The sequence below is a fragment of the Brachycentrus maculatus genome, unplaced genomic scaffold (assembly GCF_059751285.1).
Source record: "Brachycentrus maculatus isolate JH-2025_06_01 unplaced genomic scaffold, ASM5975128v1 h1tg000104l, whole genome shotgun sequence".
NCBI classification, from domain to species: Eukaryota; Metazoa; Arthropoda; class Insecta; order Trichoptera; family Brachycentridae; genus Brachycentrus; species Brachycentrus maculatus.
The window spans coordinates 99,781-125,543 of record NW_028280858.1 but is presented as its reverse complement, the minus strand read 5'-3'; the positions used below and the strand labels follow the sequence as shown (position 1 = coordinate 125,543).

At 35.3% G+C, this 25,763-nt stretch overlaps 3 protein-coding genes across 5 annotated transcripts in view; 1 reads left to right on the top strand and 2 right to left on the bottom strand.

Moving 5' to 3' along the window:
- atl (atlastin GTPase) overlaps positions 1–8,392 on the bottom strand; it is a 41,554-nt gene extending 33,162 nt beyond the window's left edge. Inside the window, exons 1-2 of one of the 3 annotated variants that reach the window (XM_088258793.1) lie at positions 8,309–8,392; positions 7,209–7,423 (exon numbers count right to left, since the gene is read on the bottom strand). In XM_088258793.1, the coding sequence (XP_088114919.1) occupies positions 7,209–7,423; positions 8,309–8,363 (270 nt within the window). In that variant the 5' untranslated portion in view covers positions 8,364–8,392. Of the gene's footprint in view, positions 1–7,208; positions 7,424–7,516; positions 7,634–8,244 lie in introns of those variants that run through there. The other 2 variants (XM_088258795.1, XM_088258794.1) reach the window with 2 other exon arrangements.
- A 241-nt stretch (positions 8,393–8,633) lies between these two features.
- Positions 8,634–14,166, top strand: viaf (viral IAP-associated factor). Its single transcript, XM_088258806.1, has 5 exons — positions 8,634–8,762; positions 9,289–9,421; positions 11,144–11,372; positions 12,246–12,454; positions 13,920–14,166. Exons 1-5 carry the CDS (start codon positions 8,757–8,759, stop codon positions 14,033–14,035), a joined length of 693 nt encoding a protein of 230 aa, XP_088114932.1. The 5' UTR covers positions 8,634–8,756; the 3' UTR covers positions 14,036–14,166.
- IntS1 (integrator complex subunit 1) overlaps positions 14,149–25,763 on the bottom strand; it is a 40,617-nt gene continuing 29,002 nt past the window's right edge. Inside the window, exons 23-32 of the mRNA XM_088258805.1 lie at positions 25,130–25,335; positions 23,363–23,786; positions 21,136–21,404; positions 19,937–20,058; positions 18,799–18,931; positions 17,853–18,153; positions 16,853–16,940; positions 16,012–16,392; positions 15,424–15,620; positions 14,149–14,423 (exon numbers count right to left, since the gene is read on the bottom strand). Of these exons, the coding sequence (XP_088114931.1) occupies positions 14,212–14,423; positions 15,424–15,620; positions 16,012–16,392; positions 16,853–16,940; positions 17,853–18,153; positions 18,799–18,931; positions 19,937–20,058; positions 21,136–21,404; positions 23,363–23,786; positions 25,130–25,335 (2,333 nt within the window). The 3' untranslated portion in view covers positions 14,149–14,211. The remainder of the gene's footprint in view (positions 14,424–15,423; positions 15,621–16,011; positions 16,393–16,852; positions 16,941–17,852; positions 18,154–18,798; positions 18,932–19,936; positions 20,059–21,135; positions 21,405–23,362; positions 23,787–25,129; positions 25,336–25,763) is intronic.

Below are 25,763 nucleotides of genomic sequence, written 5' to 3'. Positions count from 1 at the left end.
ATTTTAATAATAAATCAATGTTAATTGAACTTTGTTAAGGTGTACCTTGAACAGAAAAAGTTTGCGGAACACTCCTATATTGAATTTTTAAAAATTTTAATGAAAAAAAAAGCATTTTATTATGGAATCCACTGTAAAATAAATACTATCTCAATTCGGAATATATTTTGATGACAAAAGGACCGCATCACGACCTTGCGTAAACTGGTGAAGCATAACACCGTTAGAAAACTTGTTAATGAATGAACAACAAAGTATCCAGCCATCCAAACTGTCACAAATCGAGAAATCAATTGTCGCTTGTTTAAACCGGTCAAGGTCATATTGCAGACAACCGGCGAAAACTTTCAGGTCACATTCCACATGGCCACATTCGAGGGTGGGGGATAAGAGGGCATAATGGGGTTAGTGGGGTAGAGGAGAGAAATATTTATAAATAAAGATGTGGTGGCCAAATGTATTAGGCACCCCCTACAGAATTGGTTTATGTCTTTAAATATGAATTCTTGCAATCTGTTCGGATTGCATCGTATTTTGATGGATTTTACCCACTACTTATTACCTGCTACGACAGTTAGGGGCCCGTTTTATTCAAAAACTCTCTTTTTACTAATTTCAAAGGTCAGTTTTATATGTGAAACATTGCTCTCCAGTTAAAAAAATCAGTTAATATTTTAATCAATGAAAAAGTTCCCTTTTTTTATTTATATTTAAACCTTCACTATTTTAAATTACAATGCCAAAAAACGTGATTTAAGTGAAACTGAGCGATAAAAAAAAAAAATATATATATATATATATATATATATATATATATATATATATATATATATATATATATATATATATATATATATATATATATATATATATATATATATATATATATATATATATATATATTTATACATAATAGTGGTATTTACTAAGAAAAGCTTTAATTAAAAATGGATAGATATTACAAAAAAGTGACTGCCGAATTTAATCATTAATTTTCAATTAATGATAAAAGGTGATTGGTTATTAATATTGAATGTTTCAATCCCATATCACGATCTCAAACAGCAGTCCAATTTCAAAACTAAAGCTCCACTATAACAATGAAAATGGAAGGTTTAGATTTTGTTTTCAAAATACACATACTTATCAAACATGTATTTTTTTTTAAATATTAAGTAATACGTGGTGAAATTCCGAAATGTGTAGTGAGAACATAATACATGATATATAAAAAAAAGTGTAATCCGGTAGGTAGGTAAGCAAAAAATACGTAGAAACAATCCGTTGTTTTTACCTTTAGAACTATGTATACAACCTAATTCGACAAAAAAAATCACGTAAATTTACTTAATTTTATCTAAAAAAATATATTAATTCAGGTATAACGTAAATGATGTAAATAAACACCATTTTTAATTAAGGTTTATGAGTGGTATATACAATAATGGTAATTATCAAGTAAAACTTGAATTAAAAATGCATGGATAATATCCACAAAGTAAATGCCGGATCAATGAATGAAATAAATGAAATCAACGAAAAACACTGTTCAAAAAATCACTATTGCCTATCCTAATTATGTCGATTTTAAGAACTTCTTTAATTAGATATTAAAATGTAATAATAGAGAACTTAATAGTATTAAGAAAAAAATATGTAAAAGATACAGAAAAATTATATTATTAGTTAAGTACTGCATGAGTATGGATTCCCTCCCAGCGATAAATTTTAATCCTGAAGGTAGACGAACTGTGTCTGGCTCCAGGATATGAATTAAACTGAATAAAATATGTCGGCTGTTTTACGGACACGCCAGGCCAAGAAAAATGAACTTTTCACGAGGCACAGAATACGTTTAAAGGCGGATGGAAAAAATATTTCATTTATTACAAATTGAATGAAAACGAACGGGACATTCGTAAATCGAGGGGTGAAAAGAATCCAATTCCCCTCAGTTGGTATCTTATTCTATAGCCGCAATTGTCAAATCATCCATTAACCGCCCTACACATACGAACGTACGTGATACGCGCGGTTTTTCTTCACCATTCCGCGCTAACCCGTATGACCTACGCGCACGAGAAAAGGTATCTGTTCCAAAAATATTTAATGCGTACCGGATACACTGACAAATTTTTGTAAGGTTTCATACCTGGCGATATTTTGTGACAACAGACATTGTAATTTTTTTGCCTGTTTATAAAAAAATATGCCTGAAAACAACTCGCTTGTAGTGTGGTTAATGTTAAAAAGTATGAAAGCTAAATCAGGTATTCGTTTTTAATGCAGGGGGGGGGGGTCAATTATACTTTTGAAGGCCTTTTCATACAACGTACAAATAAATTCACTAATTGAAAGGTGGTCCATTAGGTTTTTTCATCTGATTTCCCGAGAAGGCGAAACTCGATTAGTTTTGATAAAAAATAACAAAAAAGTAAATAAAAAATGTAAAAAAGACGAAAATAATGAAGAAAAAAAAATCAATAAAATAACAACTTTTTAGGACACAGAAAATCGTAGAAAAATCGGATGGTGTGACATTTAATTCGGGGATTTATTTCTGACATTTTAACAATTGGATAATGATCTTCTCATTTATTGACCAATTATCACAAGTCCCGGCGGGGTTAAATATATTGCATCCTAAAAAATTGAAGCGTTTAATTTTTCTTTCTACAAAGACTATCAGTACATTTACGTTTAGTTTCGACCAGAGGATTTTCATTTTAAAAAACCGACAAAATATTGGTATCATTAATTATTTGTTAATGCGGCCGTTCCACAAAATTGACTACCGAGAAAATCGTCGGTTAGTGTATAAAAATAAAAACCCGAACTGAGGATTTCCAAGTGCCCACTTTATTTTTATTGGACCACATCTATCTAAACATAAATAGCGCAAAAAAAAACACATCAATATACAAGTTCGTGATTGGCGCGGTTTAAAATACTTTATTACTCATTTCGGATTTGATTCGGACTCGTATAAAATGGGATATCGATATATAACCAATAATAAATGGACGGGTTCTTATTAAGCGCCCACGGCACGATCATCCACGGCGAGATCCGAGAATGTTGCTTACTTATGCAATTAATTGATAGAATTACAAACATTGTTGAAGCAATTGATGTTTGCGATTTCTTATTGACGGAAATGATGTTAATTTTGATTGAAGAGAATTTTAAGGTGTCCTTAATATTTTTTTCAAAGGCAAGAAAGCATTCGTAAAATGGTCCACTTAGTCGAGAATCAAAGCTTGTTTTTTTTAATATTGTGTTTAATGCGTTGAATATTGTACTGATACTGATATTAAAAAAAAAAAAATGTGATTTTTTTTTGTATAAAATACATCTCGTGTCGTATTCTACTACTTTTCTACGTTTATTTGACTTTTAATTGAGTTGAAGCGCGACTTTCTAGAGCCATAGAAAAAAATAAATCAAAAGGCTTCATAAACATTTAGAAAACAAGCTGTTAATCACGAAGACATATTGAAAATCTTTATTGATGGTGACAGGACCCCATTACCCTATTGGAGCAGCATTTACTACACGCTATAACATTATTTGTAGAAACCTGGTTAATTATTTATTTAGTTTTTAATCGATGTATTTTATCATTAGCGAGGAAATTATTTTAAGTATTAATTTGTAAATTAAACACAGATTTTTTTGTGCTTATCGCAAATTCGCAAAAACGATATTTTAATTTAAAAAATTTAAATAAAGTGTTAAATATATTTATTTGATACAATTATTTATTGAATACCGATATAGCATTAAACTTGTTTATAAAACTTAAAAATTTATCTTTATAAACATCATTTTTAACATCATTTTTACTTAGGTACTTTATTATAACCCTTATCCGCACCCAATGGTGCATAGGGCACTGCATCGAATTGACGCAGTGTTATCTTGATCATTACTTACATGAAGGCAAGGTGATCACTCTTGCGCTTCAGGAACCAGTCCAGGGTAATATTAAATAAATATTACAGTGTAAAATCACTAATATTTATTTTCGCCCCCACTGGGAATCGAACCCGGGACCTCCAGTACGCTAAACACGCTGACCATTACACCACGGAGGCGGACGTAGGTACTACTATATTTTATTTCATCACTTATATTTTCCATGACAAAATATTAATATACATATAAACTTACATGATTAACATCTTGCTATCTAAATGATAAAATAAATAATAAATTTAATAAAAGTTTATGTTTGGTGGTCAAGTTAATTTTTTTTTATTCTATCCTGTACACTGTATAGTAAGCCCAGATGATTTAGTTGGCAATATGTATAATAAAGAAAGAAACACAAACAAAAACTGATAATCCAGAATTATTAGTAGCGAAAGTGTACTAAAAATTAAAAGCAATAAAATATAATAAAACGTTTGTAATGACAATTCTTCTTCTTCTCCGTCTTAATCCTCATTGCTGAGGGTTGTGACCCTTGCAGAAGCAATGACTCTTCTCCAGTTATCCCTTGACTGCGCTGCACGTAGCGCTCCAACCACTGAGGTGCCTGCTGCTGCCTTAATTTGATCGGTCCATCGTGTGGGGGATCTTCCTCTCCCTCTCTTTCCCTCCAGGCTACCGATCACAACTAGTCGTTCCAGGCTATCCTCGTTGCCACGCGCAACGTGTCCAAAGAACTGGAGAATCCGTCGGGTACAGATATTGGCCAGAGACAAGCCATCCAAGCGTAGTTCCTGGCGAATGGACTCATTGGTGCGTCTAGCTGTCCATGGAATTCGGAGCATGCGCCTCCAACACCACATTTCGAAGGCATCAATTTTTCTCCTTTCTGCTGCTTTTATAGTCCATGTTTCAGCAGCATAGAGAAAAATGGAGTGGACCAAGCTCCTGACAAGCTTCATCTTGGTGTTGTTATTCACACCCCGGTCTTTCCAAATTTTGTCTAGCTTAGACATGGCACTTTTGGCGATGGCGATACGACGTCTAATCTCTCCTTCACAAGTTCCTTCATTGCTGATTTGAGATCCAAGGAACTGGAACTCGTTTATTATCTCTAAACCTTCCAGTGAGTTCCCGAGATCACCAAACTTCTTAGATCGATCTATGATCATGATCTTGGTCTTGCTTTGGTTAATCTCTAGTCCCAGTGCCTTGCTCTCAATCTCTACTCGTTTAAGGAGATCTACCATCTCTTTTGGGTCTTTGGCCAGAAGTGTTGTGTCGTCCGCATATCGTATATTGGACAGCTTTACGCCACCAATGGACACTCCTCCATTCCATTCGTAGAGAGCCCTGCGCATGATGTATTCCCCATAGATGTTAAACAGGTCAGGGGAGAGTATGCATCCCTGTCTTACACCTTTCTCAGTGGGGAAGCTTGCAGTGTTTATGCCATTGATTCTTACGATTGCCTTACTTTGGGCATAAAGTCCATGGATGAGTTTTATCAAATGGGATGGGACTCCCATCTCCATGAGTACTTTCCACAGATGTTCCCACTTCACGCAGTCGAAAGCTTTTTTGTAATCGATAAAGCATAAAACTGTTGGCGTCAGGAACTCTCGGCTTTTTTCGATCACTATCCAAATCAAACTGCTATTGAGATTGCAAAGTAAATGATTTAATACAGTGCGAATCGATAAATAATAATATACACATACTTATTCAGAGGTTGATTAAAAACACTGATAGCAAAAGATTGGTTTAAGCTATATGTATACCGATGAATATACTTTCTGGGAAAATTATTCATTTTTCTGGTTAGTGATAAGGCATTATAAAATTAATGTCATGTAAGATATTTCAGGTCGGAATCTCCTTCAGGAAAATCCTCCTATCTAAAAAGAAATGTGTATGAATCTTGTATACTGCCAGTGAACACATATGCACTAGACACTATAGCTCTGACAAAGAGAAATGCAGAGAAAGATCCATGCTTGGTCTAAGCCTGATGGATAAAATAAAAAATGTATGGATAAAATAAAATAAGACACCAGGAAAAGAACCAAAGTAGAGGATGCCATGGATCAAAACTCAAAACTGCGTGGCAAAACTCAAATGGCAATGGGCAGGACATATTGCAATACAGGACCCCACAAGGTGGACCCCAAAATGTTTACGATGGAGACGTTGGGAGAACAAAAGAGGTGTCGGAAGATCCCAAAAGAGATGGTCCGATGACATAGTCGCTGTGGGGGGTAAAAGCTGGCTGCAAGCAGCAACCGACCGGAGCAAATGGAAAGAAGGGGAATGGGCCTATATACCGCATTTGAGGACAGAAGGCTCATGAAGAAGACGAAGAAGAGACATTTCATATTAACACTGTGCGGTCCTGTTCACCACATTAGTGCACGAAAACTATCACCGGAGACACCAAGCTGCTATATCTGAATATCGTGAGCGATAGGTGTTAGGCAAAAATGGAACTAGCGTGCTAAAATAATAAAAAGCTGAACAGGTACCTTCTTAATTACAGATAATAATATTTGCATTGTTATTTTGAATTGCCTGCCATTTGGTAGGAGATTTATTACAAAGATAAGGATAAATATGAGATAAGCATAGAACAAAACCTGTTCCGTTTTATTTTATCATTATTTACAATGCCTTTTAATAATTTGAATAACAGAGAATTTTAATACAAATAATCTCAACAGTAAACTGGTTAAAAAAAAATGAGCCACAATTGATTGTAAAGAACCCCAAAGACAATAATTGTCAGTGCATACCATTTATAAAAATAAAAACTATATTTACAAAAATATATGGTGGGTTTTCAAAATAAATATTGATTTACCCCAAGCAAGCAATTAAAGGTGAAGAATGAAAAATCAATACATATAAAAACATGTAATAAAGATTCATCTCAAATGTTAGCTTAAAAAAAAAAATAAGGGCGTTTGTGCACACAATGGAATTTTACCGTCCGGCACTTCAGTTAGCATATAAAACGGATGATTGGCTTGGATTGGCTTGCGCTTTTGTCTTTCTTTCTTCGGATCAGTATGCTCGATTGGTGCGTGATCACGGTGCGCGTAAATTCGATCACGCTAAACTGTCATAGTCGCGTTTATTTTTGGCGGACTGCCGGACGGTAAAATTTCGTGTAGTGCACAAGCTGCCTAAGGATGAAATCTCCATAATTGAGTTAGGTAGGTACTCAAAAATAAATTTTTCAATATTATTTCTAAATAGGAAGGTAGGCAGGTACTTACCCGAGAGTTCATGTAGCGCAGGAAAAAATCCAAAAGGAAAGATTTTCCTTTTCTGAATGCTCCGGCAACTGATATCACGACAATGCTCCTGTCCTTGACATCTTCCTGCAGCATAAGCTCGGTGAGAGCATCCTCGTCCAGGGTGAAGGAGTGCTCGCCATCAGTATTGACTATTTGAATAGCGCGCGCCATTCCTTTGCCGTGTGGAAGTTTTTCTATTGCCAGTGTGAAAAAAAATCTATCAGTAAGATAAACTAAATTTGAAATGCAGTTTATATATATTATTTATATACATATTAATACTATACCATAAGTAGGTACTTGTACAACCATGTACATTTTAAAATTTATGAAGAAAGTTATTTGAGAAAAAATTAAAATGAAATTAAATTTTACTATAAGTGTACAAGGATGGAGACTAGATAAATGTAGATTGAATAATTTTCAAAATGTTTCTGTCCCTTCAAGTGTCAGTTTCAAAATATTCCCGAAAGTAAACAAAAATTACTGATTTGAAGTGTAAATAATGTAACCCTATAGTTATTCAAAGCTTGTTCGAACGACGTATATATATTTTTTACGAAAACATTTTTATGACAACAGTTTAGTATGTAGGTACACGATTGACAGCAAGTAGACGAAAATGACAGTCATTTTAGAGGCTGTCTTTACGGCGAAACGATTAACTGCACACGATTTAAAGAACATTTGACACACAATACCGATTAATTAAACAAATAATTCACTAATTAACATAGGTCACAATGAACAGGTGGTTATTTGTCTGATTTTCACAATGTAATCTTAATAAATGTCATTACATGTTACAGATATTCACTTGACACTCGCATAACATAATACGAACATTTTAACACGTGCAAACACATTTACAAATAATCTAATGATAAACCACGTCAAACGACAGATTGCAAAACTTTACTTTGGAATAGAATGCAAATTGTCGAAGTCCAGATACAGAAACAAAGTAATCATACGAATTGGATGCACATAAAACATTGTAATATTTTATAATCACCAAATTCAAAAACACACTGTAAATTTATTCACTCCGTTTTAATACGGCGAAGCAAATTATTTACCTCCACTTTCATCTAACGAATATTCCTTGTGTTTACGTCCCTCGAATTCAGCCATTTCTCATTTGTGATAAATTACCAGAACTGACGTAACACAACTCTGAAGATAGCAGACGTTGTTCATGTCGTTTAAAGAGTACTTACTTACTTGGCAAATATATATTTTTATGTATAATTATTTTTCTGTATAAAAATTGGATCTTTCTGAAAGGAAAATTACCGTAAAAAATTTTTCAGAAGACTTGATAGCAAGCGGTGTTATGATTTCTTTGTGATAAATAAAAATAATTTTTAAAAAAATAAGTAAATATTTTAAGATTGCAACACCTAAATTGTCACTGTCAAATATTCGTTCTCGTGCTCGGAATTAGGTTACTGCCTTATAAAGTATCGCAAAATTATTTTATAATTTAGAACCAAGCCTTTCTAACTTCAACTCTACTCATTAAAAATGCAGGTATTATATTTATTTACCTAAAAAATGTGCACTTTTCAAACCCAGTTTAATCATTAACTTTAATTTAGGTTATGCACCTGAAACTGTACCACTTTAGCATTTTAAATATATTATAACTGTTGATTTACCATTTGTACACTTGTATTACGTTTATTTTTCGTTATAGTGTAGTTTTTATTTCAGAAATTTGTTTTAGAAACACTGGCAAAAAATATTTGATTAATTTGTGCTAAAAATAAATTAGTATATTCCTGTTACTAATACTTTGGGCGTGTTTTAAGTCAAGATTGTGATTTTTGGAATCATATTTATTATAGCCGATATACCTTGCTATGTATAACGTTTTCATTTTCGAGTCTTTCTCGAGTAATAATGTTTCTTTTTTATTTTAAAAGACACCAATATCTTGACAGTAAAAATGGTACTTGCCCGTGAAGCACATCTGTGACATTTCTATTCGTTATTGTTTGTAATTATTGTCTGTCAACAATAGAAGCTAACTAATTTGTTTGTTTTGCCATTCCAGAACCCCAATGAAGATACCGAATGGAATGATGTTCTCCGTGCTAAAGGCATCATTCCAGCCAAAGAGAAAGAAATTACAGAAGAGTCTATTGTTTCAATGCTTGAGGACACTATTCAACAAAAACAAGATACAAGTAACCATATTTATCTAATAGCGAAAAACCAAAAAAAAAAAATCTTAACATAGATGAAAGAAAAAATAAAGTTTAGGTATTTACAGGGCTTACGACCTGTTGATAGGCTGGTTTAAATGCTCATTTAACCTGTGATTGACAACCACATTACAATTCATTCATTCAAACCCTTATCAGCACCCCAATGGTGCATAGGGCACTCAACATATAAACGCATTATGGAAAGGTGATCAGCCCTCCGCTTCAGGTACCAGCCCAGGGTAATATTGAATAAATATTAGAGTAAAAAAAAAATCTCTTATATTTATTTGACACCCCTGGGAATCGAACCCGGGACCTCCAAAACGGTAGCTGAGCGTGCTGACTATTACACTATCGAGGCGGACACTCAAATTTCGGAAATTATATTTATACTTCAACTGTAAACATCTGTGTCCAGTTATTCGGCGACATCTATGGTTGAAATTAGTATGTTTTTATTAGTAGAAACTTTTATGAAATGTATGTAAGATTCTTTGTAAATTTATTTACATACTATAAGACATTTTAAAATATCATTTAAAAATTTTATTAAACTTATTTTTTAATCACAATATTATGAGTGCATCCAAATTTTTGTTAAAATGATTAAGGAAACACTTGTTTTTATACCACATGAGTTTATTAATGACTATTAGTTTCTGAAGCTAAACTTCCATCGTGAGGTCTGAATAATAACTAAAATATAAAATAAATATAAAACTGTTCTATAAATAAGGAGAGTGGTAAAATTCTTCACCTTAGCTTTCCATTTTTCCTTTAATTTTCAAACTCCGCCCCCTTGACTAACCCCCTCCCCCTAACTTACCCCTCTCCTTATTTAAAGAACAGTTTTTTTAATTTTAATTTTAGTTATTATTCAGACCTGACGATGGAAGTTTAGCTTCCGAAGCTAGTAGTCATTCATAAACTCAAGTGGTATTAAAACAAGAGTTTCCATGTTTCATGTTCATGTTTCATTTTAACATGTCTTACCACAAAGTAAATGCCGAAACAATAAATAATATACAAATTTTTGTTCACGAATTCTGAATTTGCTCTGCTTCAGTTATTATTATTTATGAGTTATTTATATCAGGATTTTTCTTAAAACATGAAATGAGATTAATAAAAATATGTTGATTCAACAATTCTTAATTTGAGCTAGCAAAAATTGAATTAACCATAATTAATACAATACTCATAATTTTTTTTTTTACATAAATTTTAGTAATATTAGTACATAACCACGCACCCAGATTTTTATGTCTACCGGTTTCATAAAAAACCGGTAGACATAAAAATCTTGGTGAGTGGTTATATACTAATATTACTAACATTTTTGTAAAAAAAAAATGTAAAAATGACTTACCACAAAGTAAATGCTTTAAATGTTAATAATATTTTGGACATGTAGAGCGAATGAGTAAGGAAAGAACGGTAAAACAAATTTTTGAGTCGAATGTAATTGGAAAAAGGAGCAGAGAAAGACCGAGAAAAACTTGGCACAATCAAGTATGCCAAATACTTGTAAGTGGTCAGGTAAGGAGTCGAAACAATCGGTGGGTATGTATGAGGAGATGCATGAACGTGGAAGAATGTTTGCAGAGAACAGAGTGGTGTGGCGTTCTATTCTCTCAGCCTACGGTTAGTTAGTTAGTTATAATTAATACATCATTAATTTTTTGTTTTTTAATTTATCAGAGCACAAAAAGCTGTCTGCCCTAGAGTTAGACGAATTGGACGAACTGGAAGACTCTGAAGATGAAGCAGTCCTAGAGCAGTACCGGAGAAAACGAATAGCAGAAATGAAACTCTTGGCGGGGAAACCTCGTTTCGGCACCGTTCAGGAAATTTCGGGACAGGATTACGTGCAGGAAGTCAACAATGCCGGAAAGGAAATATGGGTCGTTATACATCTTTATAAACAGGGGTAAGTGCTTTGTTTTGTATTTTATTTATATGTTTGCCTTGTGCACAACCATGATACACAATGCAAGGTTTGGTAGTTCCAACAATTAACAATAAGTAGAACACTTTAATATATCGTTGCAAACATTTTTTAACCCTTACTGGTCCAATGTCGAATCTCATTCAAAATCGATTTTTTCCTCTTAGGTCCCATGTCAGATGTTATTCGTCATTTTTTTCATCATTAGTATTAATTATTTTAATTCCAAGCTTACATTTTTGTCACTCGTATCTATTACAACAGTATGTGGAACAGAGGACAAAAGATTTTTGTCCAATTGGAATGTAACTGTCTACCTAGATTTTTTTTTTTAATTTTGGGGGACCGGAAAGGGTTAATTTGTTGCTGACAGAGGTCAAAATAAAATATGGAACAAAGGCAAAATAAAGGAATGGGTAAATGATCAATAGTTTATTCTATGAAAATTGTAAAATAGTTTTTGTGTAAAAAACTTTACCTTTTTTTGTGTGTATATATTAGGTTATAAAATAGATGAAAACATTAAAAAACGTAGGTAAAAAGAACTCCAACGACAAGATACACAAGGTGGCTCTGAAAAAAAAATGTTTATAATTTTTTTGATGAATGTTATACAGTATATGTATTTAAATGTATGTATATAGCTTAAATAAATGTTTAAAAAAAATCTGAATGAAATTTTAACACAGTGAAAATTCAAATAGGGTCATCCCAAAATATTGACCAATAGAAACTTACAAGGGGTGGTGTATTTATGATAAAATTTCATGAACAATAAATAATGGAAATACAAATTAGTAACATAGGACATGCAATAAAAATGTTTAAATTAAAAGATAAGTTAATAAATTACAGAATCCCCCTGTGTGCACTACTGAACCAACACATGCTGGAATTAGCCAACAAGTTCCCCTATACCAAGTTCTTGAAGTCCATAGCCCAGACGTGCATTCCCAACTTCCCGGAGAAGAACCTTCCCAGCATGTTCGTGTACTATGAAGGAGAGTTGAAGAAGCAGATTGTTGGCCCGATTGAATTTAGAGGGCCGAATGTCTCCCTTGAAGGTAGGCTAGCAATTCATGTAAAATATGTAGCTTTGATGCATCCTTAATTGTCAGAACTACATTAGTCTAGATATGAATGAGGGCGCAAGACCAAATAATGGCAAAAGTGACCCATCAAGATGAAGAATGAGGACCTACAAAAAGGATTGCGATGTTCTTACAATTCCTGCAAATTGTGTGCTGAAAATTTAATACAGTAAAACCCGGATTTTACATCCCTGGATTTACCATTTTCCCGCCAATGGATCATTGTCAGACTGGAGGAATATCTAATTTAACATACTCAACCTATAAAGGATTGTATAAGACTCATTTTGTGTTTATAACAGCCGATATAATCAATATTTTCATTCATCATTTTCTTTTGGTAAATTCACCTTCGTAACTATGTTGTTTTCGTAAGTTGGTAATGAATGACGTCACAGAAACGATGAACTTATTTTAATATTGGTAAAATTACTAAATTATTGGCGGCTCTATTTGTTGATATCTATGGTCAACCCTCGCACCCTCCTCTCCCCTCATATTTGTATAACACAAATGGTAGTGTAGTGGTAAACAAACAATCCACACTACTATTATTACAGCTCTATAAACCATAGACAATAAACCATGACGTTATAAAACGTTCATGACGGAAATTTGATGACGTATGCGAACGCACGTTCTTCGTTATATTCTAATATCTAAAGTTTTAACCTTAATTTCTCCCTTAGTTCTCTATAGATTTCAATAAGAATGTTATCGATCGCCTTGCAATTTTTCATATTAATTTATTAGCCAATAAACCAACATCGTGACAAAAATCTACTGTGTGTAATTATTTCAATCCTGATATATTTGCGTACATTTATTACCTGCAATAACGTTAGGTTTCCCCCAGTTTACATTGAATATATAGTGTCATTCGATTTTTGACTAGATCTGTAACGCTTCTTTTGTTGTTAATTGTCATTATTCGTGATCATCCTTAACATACATAAATTAAAATTTAAAAAAAATAAAAAAATAAAAGTTTTTTCAACACAATTTACATTTTCTCTCCATTTAGGTGTCCGTATGAAAAAAGACTCATCTGCAAGATTTAATTTTTTTTTTTTATTAAACAGAAATGTTTTTTACATTTACATTTTCCTTCCATTTATTTTTTTCTTACTTACTTACTTATAACCCTTATCCGCACCCAATGGTGCATAGGGCACTGCATCGAGTTGACGCAGCGTTATCTTGATCATTACTTACATGAAGGCAAGGTGATCACTCTTGCGCTTCAGGAACCAGTCCAGGGTAATATTAAATAAATATTACAGTGCAAAATCACTGATATTTATTTTCACCCCCCTGGGAATCGAACCCGGGACCTCCAGCACGGTAGCTAAACACGCTGACCATTACACCACGGAGGCGGACATAGGGCGGAAATAGGGGTTTCACTTTATTTAAAAAATGATGTTTTTTCTTGCAGAACTTGAATATCTCCTGGGTCAAACTGGTGCTATTGAGACATCGATTACGAAAGATCCAAAGAAAGGAATCAAAGACAAAATGTTTGCAGATTTGGAAAGCTCCAAGGATTGGTAGACCATATGTACCTACGTTTTGTTTTTTACTGTGTGCACAAAGACAATATTTATTTTTTGTTTTAAAAATACGCTTTTTACATTTTATATTATATTTATTAAAATAAAACAAAGTTTTATTAATAAAAAAAAGGTTTTTTATTTACTATAAATATCTAGGTTCATATATTGATGGTGTTAGCATCCTCTGTGTGCGTTTAATGTGAGAACACATTTAGCGATGTAAGTTTCGGTATTAATTTTGGAACGCATTCCAAGATTGAAGACTTTGGATAGTATTTGTGTGGCATGTTCTTGCATACAGACTACAAGTTCGGGCAACTTCTCCAGGGCAGCGATAGCGAGCTCCGGATTGGAGGCATCCAGACAACGCATCAGGGTAGCGAGTCCTGTGGAACAACATATTATATCAATTAATAGGTACAACAGAAGAGGTAATTTTTTACTAAAACTATCATGCCGCTTACTGCACACCAACCTGTCTTTGCACACAATCTTTGCTTCTTCCACATTCAAACATTTTATTTTCAAACCCTCATCCGCACCCGATGGTGCATAGGGCACGGCATCATATAAACACGGTGTTATCTTGATCGCTAACACATTAATGTAAGGTGATCGGCCCTCCGCTTCAAGTACTCCAGGGTAATATTGAATAAATCTTAGAGTGCAAAAATCTCTTATATTTATTTGATCCCTGCGAATCGAACCCGACCTCTAGTGCGGTAGCCGAGAGTGCTGACCATTACACTAAGGGTTTCAAAATGAATTACGAGATGCCTGAATGTGTGAAGAATGAAAAGAGTGTGAAATAATTTAAAATAAATGTTATGTGAGTGTGCTGACCATTACACTACGAAGGCGGACAAATTTTCGGCGGTCAATATTGTTTTAGTGACAACAAAACTTTACAAACACATCGCTCACTCCTTTCAAGAACGTCATAAATAAAAATACTTGATTTTTCAGGAGAACGTTTTTAAAGTTTAAAAATATAATACAATGTAATAAAAATAAATATCAAGCCGCTTATTGAACTTTTTACTGTGCAACAGATTTTTTTAGCTAAAACCTGAAGGTTTTTTCTCCATTTGAAAAATATTTAGTACATTTAAAAAAATAATTGAACAATACATTTTCTTAAAAATACAAAAACAACACTTTCTGCCCTGTAGCGGGTAAATATTAAGTTAAAAAATTGCCTCTTTGCTGGGATAACGTACATTTTCTGGGCATTCCGAAAACACGCACAACTGAAAATTGCCGATTTTTTATTTATGACGTTCTTGAAAGGAGTGAGCGACATGTGATATTCGATTGGGTGAGAGAAGTGTCCATATTGCGACTTCAATATTTGCGACCTTTTCTAGAAACATTGATAGTACTTACCAGTATCTGTATCCACAGTGGACGCGATGACGTTATTGAGCACCGTGATGGGGGAGGGGGCGGCGGCCTGGTGGGGGGAGCGGTCCCCCCACTCCCCTTCTCCGGCGGTACCACTGCCGTCCCGTTGCGCCCCCATACCCTCCCCTGCTGTGCTGGCAGTGCCCACAACGCTCATCGATGACAAGATAGGATGGGAACTAGAAAAAAGAAATGAAATTCAATGAGATTGTAAACTCATAATCATTTTTTTCCTAATACATAGATTGTTTGCGGGAAATGCTTTAAAAAGACTTTAAATACTGTTGGTAGAGAGCGAGACGCCAAAAAACATTGTACAGATCAGAGTTGGGTTTGCGGTTACTTGTGATTAGTATACGAGCCTAATGAGTACACAATTTCGATCTGTACAACGACTTTTGATTTTGATTTTCAATGATGAGCGAGAGATGCCAAAAAACATTGTATAGATCGGAACCGGGTTCACAGTTGCTTGTGATTAGGTTGCATGTGATTAGTATACGACCCTAATTACTGTACTTTTAGGATCGGGGTTGATGAAAAAACTTCCTGACAACAATGTGTTAATACCTCAAAATATGATGGTAATCCCTGAAATAGTCATTGGCTGCGGCCGCGTCATAAGCCATGTACCCCTGCAGCAGGGTGGCGAATCTCTGTATCAGCTGGCCGAGGTCTTTCAGGTGGCCGTGCTTGGTGATCAGCGCAAAGTAGCTGTCCAGCACGATGTGCAGTCTCCTGCGGTAGGTGGTGGAGAACAGCGACGGCTGCAGCATCTCTAGGATGCCGAGGGTCTGCGTGAAGTAGGCTGCGTGGCCCCCGTTGCGGAAGGGGCCCCACTCCAGGTGGCAGCGCCCCTTGAGGAGCGTGCCCAGCAGCCCCAGCTGACGCAGCGCCAGGCGGGGGTGCTGACGACACAGTGACCGGCAGCTCGCTTCCAGCCCGGGGATTCTGCAGTTATATACATATTTCAAAATATTGAAAATATTGAAATAATTTATGTTTATATTGCAATCAAATTGAGTCTATGTTATCATATCTAGTGACCAGTTCTCTAGAAAGCCCAGAAAATGTTTTTTACGTCTGTGGACCACTGGCGACGGGATTTGATAATTGTGTTTATATAGTTTAGAGCATAACAAAGAGAATGGTACATATAAAAACATTTTAAAAATTCCTTCTTTTCTGACTTTGAAATGAGGTTGGCACAGAAGGTAAAAATACCCTTCCTGTCCTTAAGCATCAATGGACCAAACGGGTAGAGACTTTCCTAAGTGTGTAAGTACTAGCTCAGTAAGTAAAATATCAAAAAAACATTGTGATAGTTAATGTCATTTTTTGTCAAGTTACAATGCAGCACTTCTTTGGCAATATTAAATAAATAATAGAAAGTTTAAAAAAATGTACTAACTTTTTAATCCATTCTTTGGAATGAGGTGTTGCAGCCAGAGCAGTAAACATACAGTGAGATATTTTGTCCACTATACTTGTTGATGTTTCTAAAAAATAAAAATAAAAAACGATTTTTAGTCATCATCCATGTACAATACGTTTCCAATGAATCATGATTGCATTTTAGATCCATACAGCATCGATTCCAAACGATTTTTTTTCTCTTATGAGTTTTATAACACATTTGACTTACACAGTAAGACAGAAAAAAGTACTTATTGAAACGGTTGGCGATATTAATATGTAGTTTGTATTTTTGTTGACAAAATAACAAAAGAAGTATTTAACCTATTCAGGCAGATTTTTTTAAATTAATATTTAGATGTCTATGTTTACATTGTTGATTTGTATGTTTGTGTTTTATATTTTTATCAGCAGGTATCTCAAACAATTATTCAGTTGGTAAATAATTTTAGGAGATTTAACAATTTGTACAAACATAATTTTTTTAAATTTACATATGCAGATTTCAAAATAAATATGTATGTATTTACAAAAATACTAATTACCAAATTTGTTCAAATCATATCAGTTTTTTGTGCAGACATCATAGTAGAGACCAAATTGTAATTATCATTCAAATCAACTACCCTTTACTGTGGGTAAACATGATATCTTACCCTTTTTTAAATCTCTGAATGTTTTTTAATAGTAGTTATACCTTTACTGTGGGTAAACATGATATCTTACCCTTTTTTAAATCTCTGAATGTTTTTTAATAGTAGTTATACCTTTACTGTGGGTAAACATGATATCTTACCCTTTTTTAAATCTTTGAATGTTTTTTAATAGTAGTTATAACGTAAATGTGGAATTGTTTAATTGGCTTTTTTTTAACGTTAACTATTTAAAATGTTTATTATTGTTAATGTAACTGTTGTTTATTATATAATTTTTTTATATGTAAATATGTACAAATCCCAAACAAATAAAATAAAATAAATAAAAAAATATCTTACCAACGGCATCCAACTCATCCGCTTCTGACATCACTATATCATTCAAGGGCAGACGACCTTTGGTGTTCAGCAAATGCAGAATTTTAGGGACTCTCATGTACAGCAGAAGGATGAAAGATTGCACGATAGCGTCCGGGCTCTGCAACCTGTTCTCCAGACTTATGATGGCACTCATCAGGGAGTGGTCATCCTGAAGGCTCTTCTGCAGCAACGGAAGCCGGGACTCCATCCTCAGACAGGCCTGTTCGCGATTGGGGCATTGCGAAGCTTCTTCCAGGATATACGATATTAAAACGCCAATCTGGAATTAAGTTCAACATGATAATCTCATCATAGAAAGCAATGTAGCCGAGTTAGGTTAAAAAAATACAGGGGAAAGAAAGCAATAATGTAAATGGCAAGTGAGAATGTGAGAGATATATGGTCAAAATGTTTGTTCACATTTTTTGTGAAGTATTGTTGTTTTATTCAAAGCTTGAGTCAATAATTTCCTATGAAAAATGTTTGAAACTTATTTATATAACAACTACTACTACTACTACCATCACGCCGTTTCGCCGCAGGGGTAGGCAGAGAGGATGGAACGCCACACTCTTCTCTCCTGACATACACTCCTCGCCTTCTTTGCATCCATACATCTAGTCATACATGCACTTCGATTACGCAGACTTTTGATACCGCCAGATTTTAGGTTCTGATTTTTCTGCTTTTTCGGTCGTCCCGTTCTGTTTTCCCTCTCACATTCGCCACATATATCTTCTTAGTCATTCTCTCACTATCCATTCGCTCCACATGTCCATACCACCGTAAATAACTCTTCCTAATCTTTATATAACTATTAATGTAATAAAATAAAAAAATCTCAATAAAACATGTGTTAAAAATGGTAATTTCCTGCTAAGCAGCATAGATTTGAAATGCAGGAACGGATGCCATATCAACAAACCTGTTCATGATTCAATCGAAGAATGTCTTCTGGAGTGTGATGTTTAGGAGTGGTTTTATCTCTCCCTTGCCATATTCTAGGGCTTTTTGTCAAAGCTGAGATCAATTCCAGTACTGTTGTTGCCTCCCATTCACTGCAATAAAAAAGAAAATCATCAATATGTCATTGAAAAACTGAGCCAAGAAAAACTTCATGAAGTTAATTCCATAATCCAAATTGTAACACTTTGTGTGCCGGTGGCCTTTGAATTTACCAGCCCTTGGGGTCGGCCATTTTGTAACACGGTAATGATTGCGTAATGATAGCAATAAATGACACAGGTTATAAAAATAAGTGTAATATCTCTCATAATACCTTACACTTTCACCAAAACAATGTGTGAAGCTTCTAGATTGAGCACGATCAGAGGAATAGCTCATAATAGTTCACGAATAAATCCATCGTAGCGTAAAAACCCGATACTAGATAAACACATATCAATATGTGTAAAAAAGAAGAAAAAAATTGATATGTAAAAGTTTATATTCAAATGGATGGAAACATCTGTAGCTCCCGAAACTAGCTGTAGTAATATAATACTCAAATAGGTAAAAAAAAGGGTTATATTTACAATTTACTCATGCCTTACCACAAAGTGAATGCCGAAACAATAAATAACATTAATATGGGGGTAAAATAAATATTAGCGATTTTTTTCACTGTAATATTTATTCAAAATTACCATGGACTGGTACCTGAAGCGGAGGGCTGATCACCTTTCCTTCATGTATAAACGATCAAGATAACACTGCGTTTATATGACACAGTGCCCTATGCATCATTTGGGTGCGGATAAGGGTATAAAAAAAAAAAAAAATATGTGAGTGGACTACAAAGTGTTAAATACAGTGGAACCCCTCATAACGAGCATAATTCATTACCGAATCTTATTCGTTAAGCGAAACATTTTTTGTTTTGACTGCCGCGGAAGTCCCGGCTCACAAGTGAATGTCGTGAAAAAGGGACTTGCCTTTTCTCTTTAACTCATGCGAAATTTCGCTCGCAAAGGAGGAACTTTTTTACTTTTTTTTTGTTCTCGTTATGCGAATTGCTCATTATGAGAGGTTCCACTGTGATTGAAAAAAAATAGAATAGCTACCTATTGGGAGTGAGAAGTGCAGTCAAGCAACCATACAGGGTTCTCCAGGAAGCCCTGTGTGCCAGGAGAGCCACCAGCAGCTCTTGCCACTGAGCTCCACCAGATCTGAACATCAATTTCATCTGAAAATACACAAAGATTAATTGTAACAAATGTTAACATCATCTAAGATAAACTGTATGCAGCTGGTATCTTATCAAACACTCTCCTTACCTTACAACATTTTAAGTGTGTGCAAATACTTGTTCACAAATCTGGATTATCTCCAATTATAGTATAGAGTTATTTTTTTAAATACATACTAATAAAAGAGTTTCTGCTTAATAAATAGCTTCGTTTCATCTCACCAATAGATGTCTCTAGTGAAGTTCTAGTGATTCAAGAACAATGTTTCAAAATTGGTTCAAATATATATATAGAACTTTTAAGAATTTGAGTAGTGTGGTTGTCAAAAATGGGTAGAATTGGTGAATGTTACACGAGTGATCACTTAACCCCGCTTATGACGGTATAAATGCCCAGACTTCCATATTCTTCTTCAAGATATTTTATTTATTGTTTCGGCATTAACTTTGTGGTAAGACATGTTACAATGATTAAAGAAAACACATTTATTTTACCACTTGAGTTTTATAAAAAGATATCTAATCATTGTAATCATGGGTGCCCACATGGGGTGGCACTTATCCCCCCCCCCTGGATTGATTGAAAATATTCAAATAACTTTTATTTATGTGTTAATAAAAAAAATTGTTGCTACTGTATGACCTTCATTACTACATTACTCCTGTCCCTTCGTTCTCCATTAAAATACATTACAGTAAATTAAAACTACATTCAAACCCTTATCCGCACCCCAATGGTGCATAGGGCACTGCATCTAATAAACGCAGTGTTATCTTTATCGTTAACACATAAAGAAAAGGAGATCAGCCCTCCGCTTCAGGTACCAGTCCAGGGTAATATTGAATAAATATTAGAGTGAAAAAAATCACTTATATTTATTTGACCCCCCCCTGGGAATCGAACCCGGGACCTCCAGAACGGTAGCTGAGCATGCTGACCATTACACTACGGAGGTGGACTAAATTAAATTAAAACTACAGTAAAACATAACTAAAAACATTTTGCCCTCCCCCTAGAAAATTTTCTGCAGGCGCCCATGACTGTAATGTGTAACGTAATTTGGCTTCGTTCACCTGAGTTTTGGGGTCGTCCCCGAGCAGCTCCGGCTGCAAGTTGGCCATCCAGTCTATGATCAGTCCGGCGGCGTCGCCCCCCGTGGCCAGGGTGAGCTGCGCCCCCGCGTCGGGGCCCGCGTCCGCGTCCCCCTTGATCCTGACCACGGAGCCGTCCTGCTGGCGCTCCAGGATGGTCACCATGGCCTCCATCAGCACCTTGGTGTCGTGGATCTCCATCAGGTGCCGGCCCACGGTCTCCAGCATGCTGATAGGGCAGGACTCCAGAGCTGGGAAATATGCATCACGACTTGTCATATACGAAGGTTTTTTTCAAAGATTCATGTGTTAACCTTTCCGGGAGGAGTAAAAATTTTCCTCAAAGGAGTATCGACGTTAATGAACGTCGAAATCTATCTATCAGTTGGTATGATGCAATTTGTATAGTAATAATATCTGAGAATATGCCTAGAGATGGTGAGCTTTAATTTTTTTTTCAAATTATTTTTACATAATTTCTATCTTCATAATACAAAGATTTCATTAAAAAAAAAACATATTGAATTAAAAAAAACCCCAGAGAAAGTCGGACAACTATTATTGTACTCCTGGAGAGGTTAACAATCAAGATAACACACTGCGTTTATATGATGCAGTGCCCTATGCACCAGTGCGGATAAGGGTTTGAAGAAGAAAATTATTATTTTTATTATTACTCTATAAAAGAGAGAAAGAAGATAAAAGAATCACAATGGGAATATTTTTCAAAGCAGAGGTAAATTTAATTAGTTATTTATTATAAATAAATATTTTTACTTTGGGTAAGTCCACCTCCGTAGTGTAATGATCAGCACGCTCGGCTACCGTACTGGAGGTCCCGGGTTCGATTCCCAGGGGGGTCAAATAAATAAAGTGATTTTTCACTCTAATATTTATTCAATATTACCCTGAGCTGGTACCTGAAGCGGAGGGCTGATCACCTTTTCTTCATGTGTTAACAATCAAGATAACACTGCGTTTATATGATGCAGTGCCCTATGCACCATTGGATGCGGATCAGGGTTTGATGATTGAAATCTTTATTAATTGCTTTACAGAGACGCAAAACTTTTTTGACACATTGTTGTCGAGCAGTTTTTTCATCAACCCCGATGCTAATTAATACAGTAATTACGGACCTATACTGATACGAGTAACCTTATCACATGTAATCGTAAGCCCAATTCCGATCTGTACAGTATTTTTTAGCATCTGGCGCTCTACCAAAAGTAAGCCAATAGAATGTGTACAAGCATCTTCCGCTCTCTACCAACAGTATGTAAAAGACGCTTTTAAGTGTTTCCCGCAAACAATGCGTTAATAAGAGAATATTAAGATCTGGGCATTTGCAAGCAGTGGCGTGCACAGAGGATTTAGGGTAGACAGTAGAGGTAGGTAGTAAGGTAAGCTAGGTACTGCTTAGTAAGGTAGGGTAGGTACTGGTTGCATTTTTATGTGTCACGCGGGGTAGTTAAGTTAAGATAGGCAATGCTTTTCTGCCTATATGGAATGCACGCCCCTGTTTGTAGGGTCTATAAAATGCTGTTTCTACAATGTGTCACATTAATCATTCTTTCAAAGATTCAAAGTCCATATTATTTTTAAAATTTCTGTATGATGTTTTCTTCAATGTTTTTTTTTGACATCTCATCAAAGATGAAGAAAAATATGGAAGTCTGGGCATTTACGGGGCTGACAACCGTCATAGGCTGGTTTAAGTGATCACTTTACACACGTGTAACATTCACCAATTCTACCCATTATTGACTGCCACACTACTTAAATTCTTGGAAGTTCTATATATATGAACCAATTTTGAAACATTGTTCTTGAATCACTAGAACTTCACTAGAGACATCTATTGGTGAGATGAAAAGAAGCTTTTTATTCAGCAGAAACTCTTTTATGAGTATTTGAGGTCCGAATCCTGGATTATAATCACACACATGAGAAATGCCAGAAAATATCATTTTCATCATTTTAAGCTTATAATTTGACCAGATAATTTATTTACAACATTTTGAGTGTGTCCAAATACTTGTTCACAAATCTGGATTATCTCCAATTATAAATTAATTAAAAATAATATGAAAAAACTCCTATAAATATAAGTATTTAGACACACTCAAAATGTTGTTCTTCAATGTTGATGAAAAAATTTCAACAATCAAAAGCTTTTGATAAAAAAAAAACGTTAAAAAAATCTTACTTTTCACTAAGAAATCTTTAGTCATCTTCTTGCCAGGAATATTATTGAAAACTTCCAGTTGATCCGCGATAGTCTTCTCCACATCGGTCTTCACGATACTCCTTTCCTTGTTGGGTCCTCTCTTCACCCCTTCGGAGAAGCCTTTCAAGAGGGACACCAAGGGGCTCTTGGACGCCTGATAGTGCTGCAGCAACGTCTCCGCCACCTTGGTCAGCGGTTCCTCGAACGGAGTCTGCCGGCAGTGCAGCAGTAGTCGGATGAGTGGACAAGAGTACCGGATCTCCTTGAGGAAGCCGCTGACAAACTGGTAACACTTGGGGCTCTCGAGGATGAGGCCCAGGTAGATGACAACACACTGAATAAAAGGACAGTCGGTGACTTCGAATGTCTTGCTTCTGGTGCATTTTGTTTCGCAGGAGAGAATCTGAAAATTAAATATATAATAGTAATACTTCATAGATACAGTTAATCTAAGAAAAGTGTTAAATAACTTTATGAATTATTTTTTGACATCTCATCAAAGATGACGAAGAATATGGAAGTCTGGGCAATTTACAGGGCTGACGACCGTCATAGGCAGGTTTAAGTGATCATTTTACACATTTGTAACATTCACTATGTTATGTTATTTTATGAAAAATCACTCCCATAATTGGAGATAATCCAGATTTGTGAACAAGTATTTGGACACACTCAAAATGTTGTAAATAAATAAATTGACTATTTAATACTTCTTACAACCTTTTAAGGAGGGATCCATTATTTGACCACTCTACCCACACAAATGTACGTGATATATCTGCTATATTATCGCCTGGACGCAACCAGCTATATCTCGTATGTTCAGGTACAAAAAAAGTATACGCATGACCACAGAAACGTTTGTGATACATCAAATTGTTTCTAATCGCCCTACACATACGAATATGTCATACGGCGCATTTAGTATTTCAACACCGACGATTACTGGCTACCTCATTTGCAGAATATGTCGACATTATGTAGATTGATATATTGAATTCAATACAAAATATATTTGTAAAAATATTCAACAGGATATAATTACAAAAATATATCCGCCGACATTTTATGTTGAGAACTAAGAAACTTGCAAAGGATATATAATAAGGGTCATAAATGGGTCCTTTGTTTAAAATTTTTGTCTTGTACATTGTAAATAAAAAATCTCATGAAAAAAACTGAGGATTTTTTCCCTACTTTTTGAGTAATAACCCAAAAGTAGGACGGTTAAGGTTGTTTTTCAAAAACAGTAGTGTGTGCCAGTAAATAATTTACTCTAAAACTGCATATGGACCCCTAAAATTTTAAGATGGAGACCTTAAAAGAATAAAAGAGGCGTTGGAAGACCTCATAAAAGATAGTCCGACAACATAGCCGCTCTGGGGGGCAAAAATTTGCTGCAGGCACCAACCGACCGAAAGAAATGAGAGAATACCGAAGAGGCCTAAGGGGGCTTGTACACTACCCGGAATTTTACAGTCCGGCAGTCCGGTTTTGGATAATTAGACTAAGACAGTTTAGCGTTATCGAATTTACGCGCAATGTGTTCACGCACCGATCCGAAGAAAGATGGACAAAAGCACAAGCCAATCCAAGCAAATCATCACGCTAACTGAAATGCCGGACGGTAAAATTCCGTGTAGTGCACAAACGCCCTATATCCAGCAGCGGAAGACAGAAAGTCAAAAAAGAAAACTGATATAAAAAATTAAACAATTAAAAAGTGTTATCAGGAAAGTAGTAAACCTTTTGCAGTGCCGTGAAGCCGGTATTGATATTCCCCTGGTAGGTTGTGGTGCCGAGGAAGGCGCTGGCAAACAGGGGGCCCACCTGCTCCAGCAGGATCTCGCGGCTGTCGGGCGGGGGGCCCTCCGTCTGCTCGCGCCACTGCTCTGCCGTGTAGGCCCCAAACACCGGCAGCGGGGGCAGCGGGTCATCCACCATCGATGGCTCTGTCATTTCAAATCAATTATTTGTAAACTATTGGTCGAGAATTAATGTTTTTTCAAACCCTTATCCGCACCCCGATGGTGCATAGGGCACCACATTATATAAACACAGTGTTGTCTTGATCGTTAACACACGAAGGAAAGGTGATCAGCCCTCCGCTTCATGTGCCAGTCCAGGGTAATATTGAATGATTATTAGATTATTAGTATTAAAATCACTTATATTTATTTGATCCCCCTGGGAATCGAACGAGGGACCTCCAGAACGGTAGCCGAGCGTGCTGACCATTACACCACGGAGGCGGACAGGGTTTGAATGAATATACTAATATTTAGACTACGCAAAGAAAATCCTTACTTAGCTGAGCTTAACTTTAATTTTTTTTATTTTTCTGTTTGGACTGTTCGGGGATTTGTTAATTTATTTTTCT

Bases quoted from the DNA above. Each gene is read 5' to 3' on its own strand.
- viaf (XM_088258806.1), top strand. The intron at 11,373-12,245 runs GTAAGTGCTTTG...AATAAATTACAG, and splicing joins ATACATCTTTATAAACAGGG to AATCCCCCTGTGTGCACTAC. The intron at 12,455-13,919 runs GTAGGCTAGCAA...TTTTTCTTGCAG, and splicing joins GCCGAATGTCTCCCTTGAAG to AACTTGAATATCTCCTGGGT.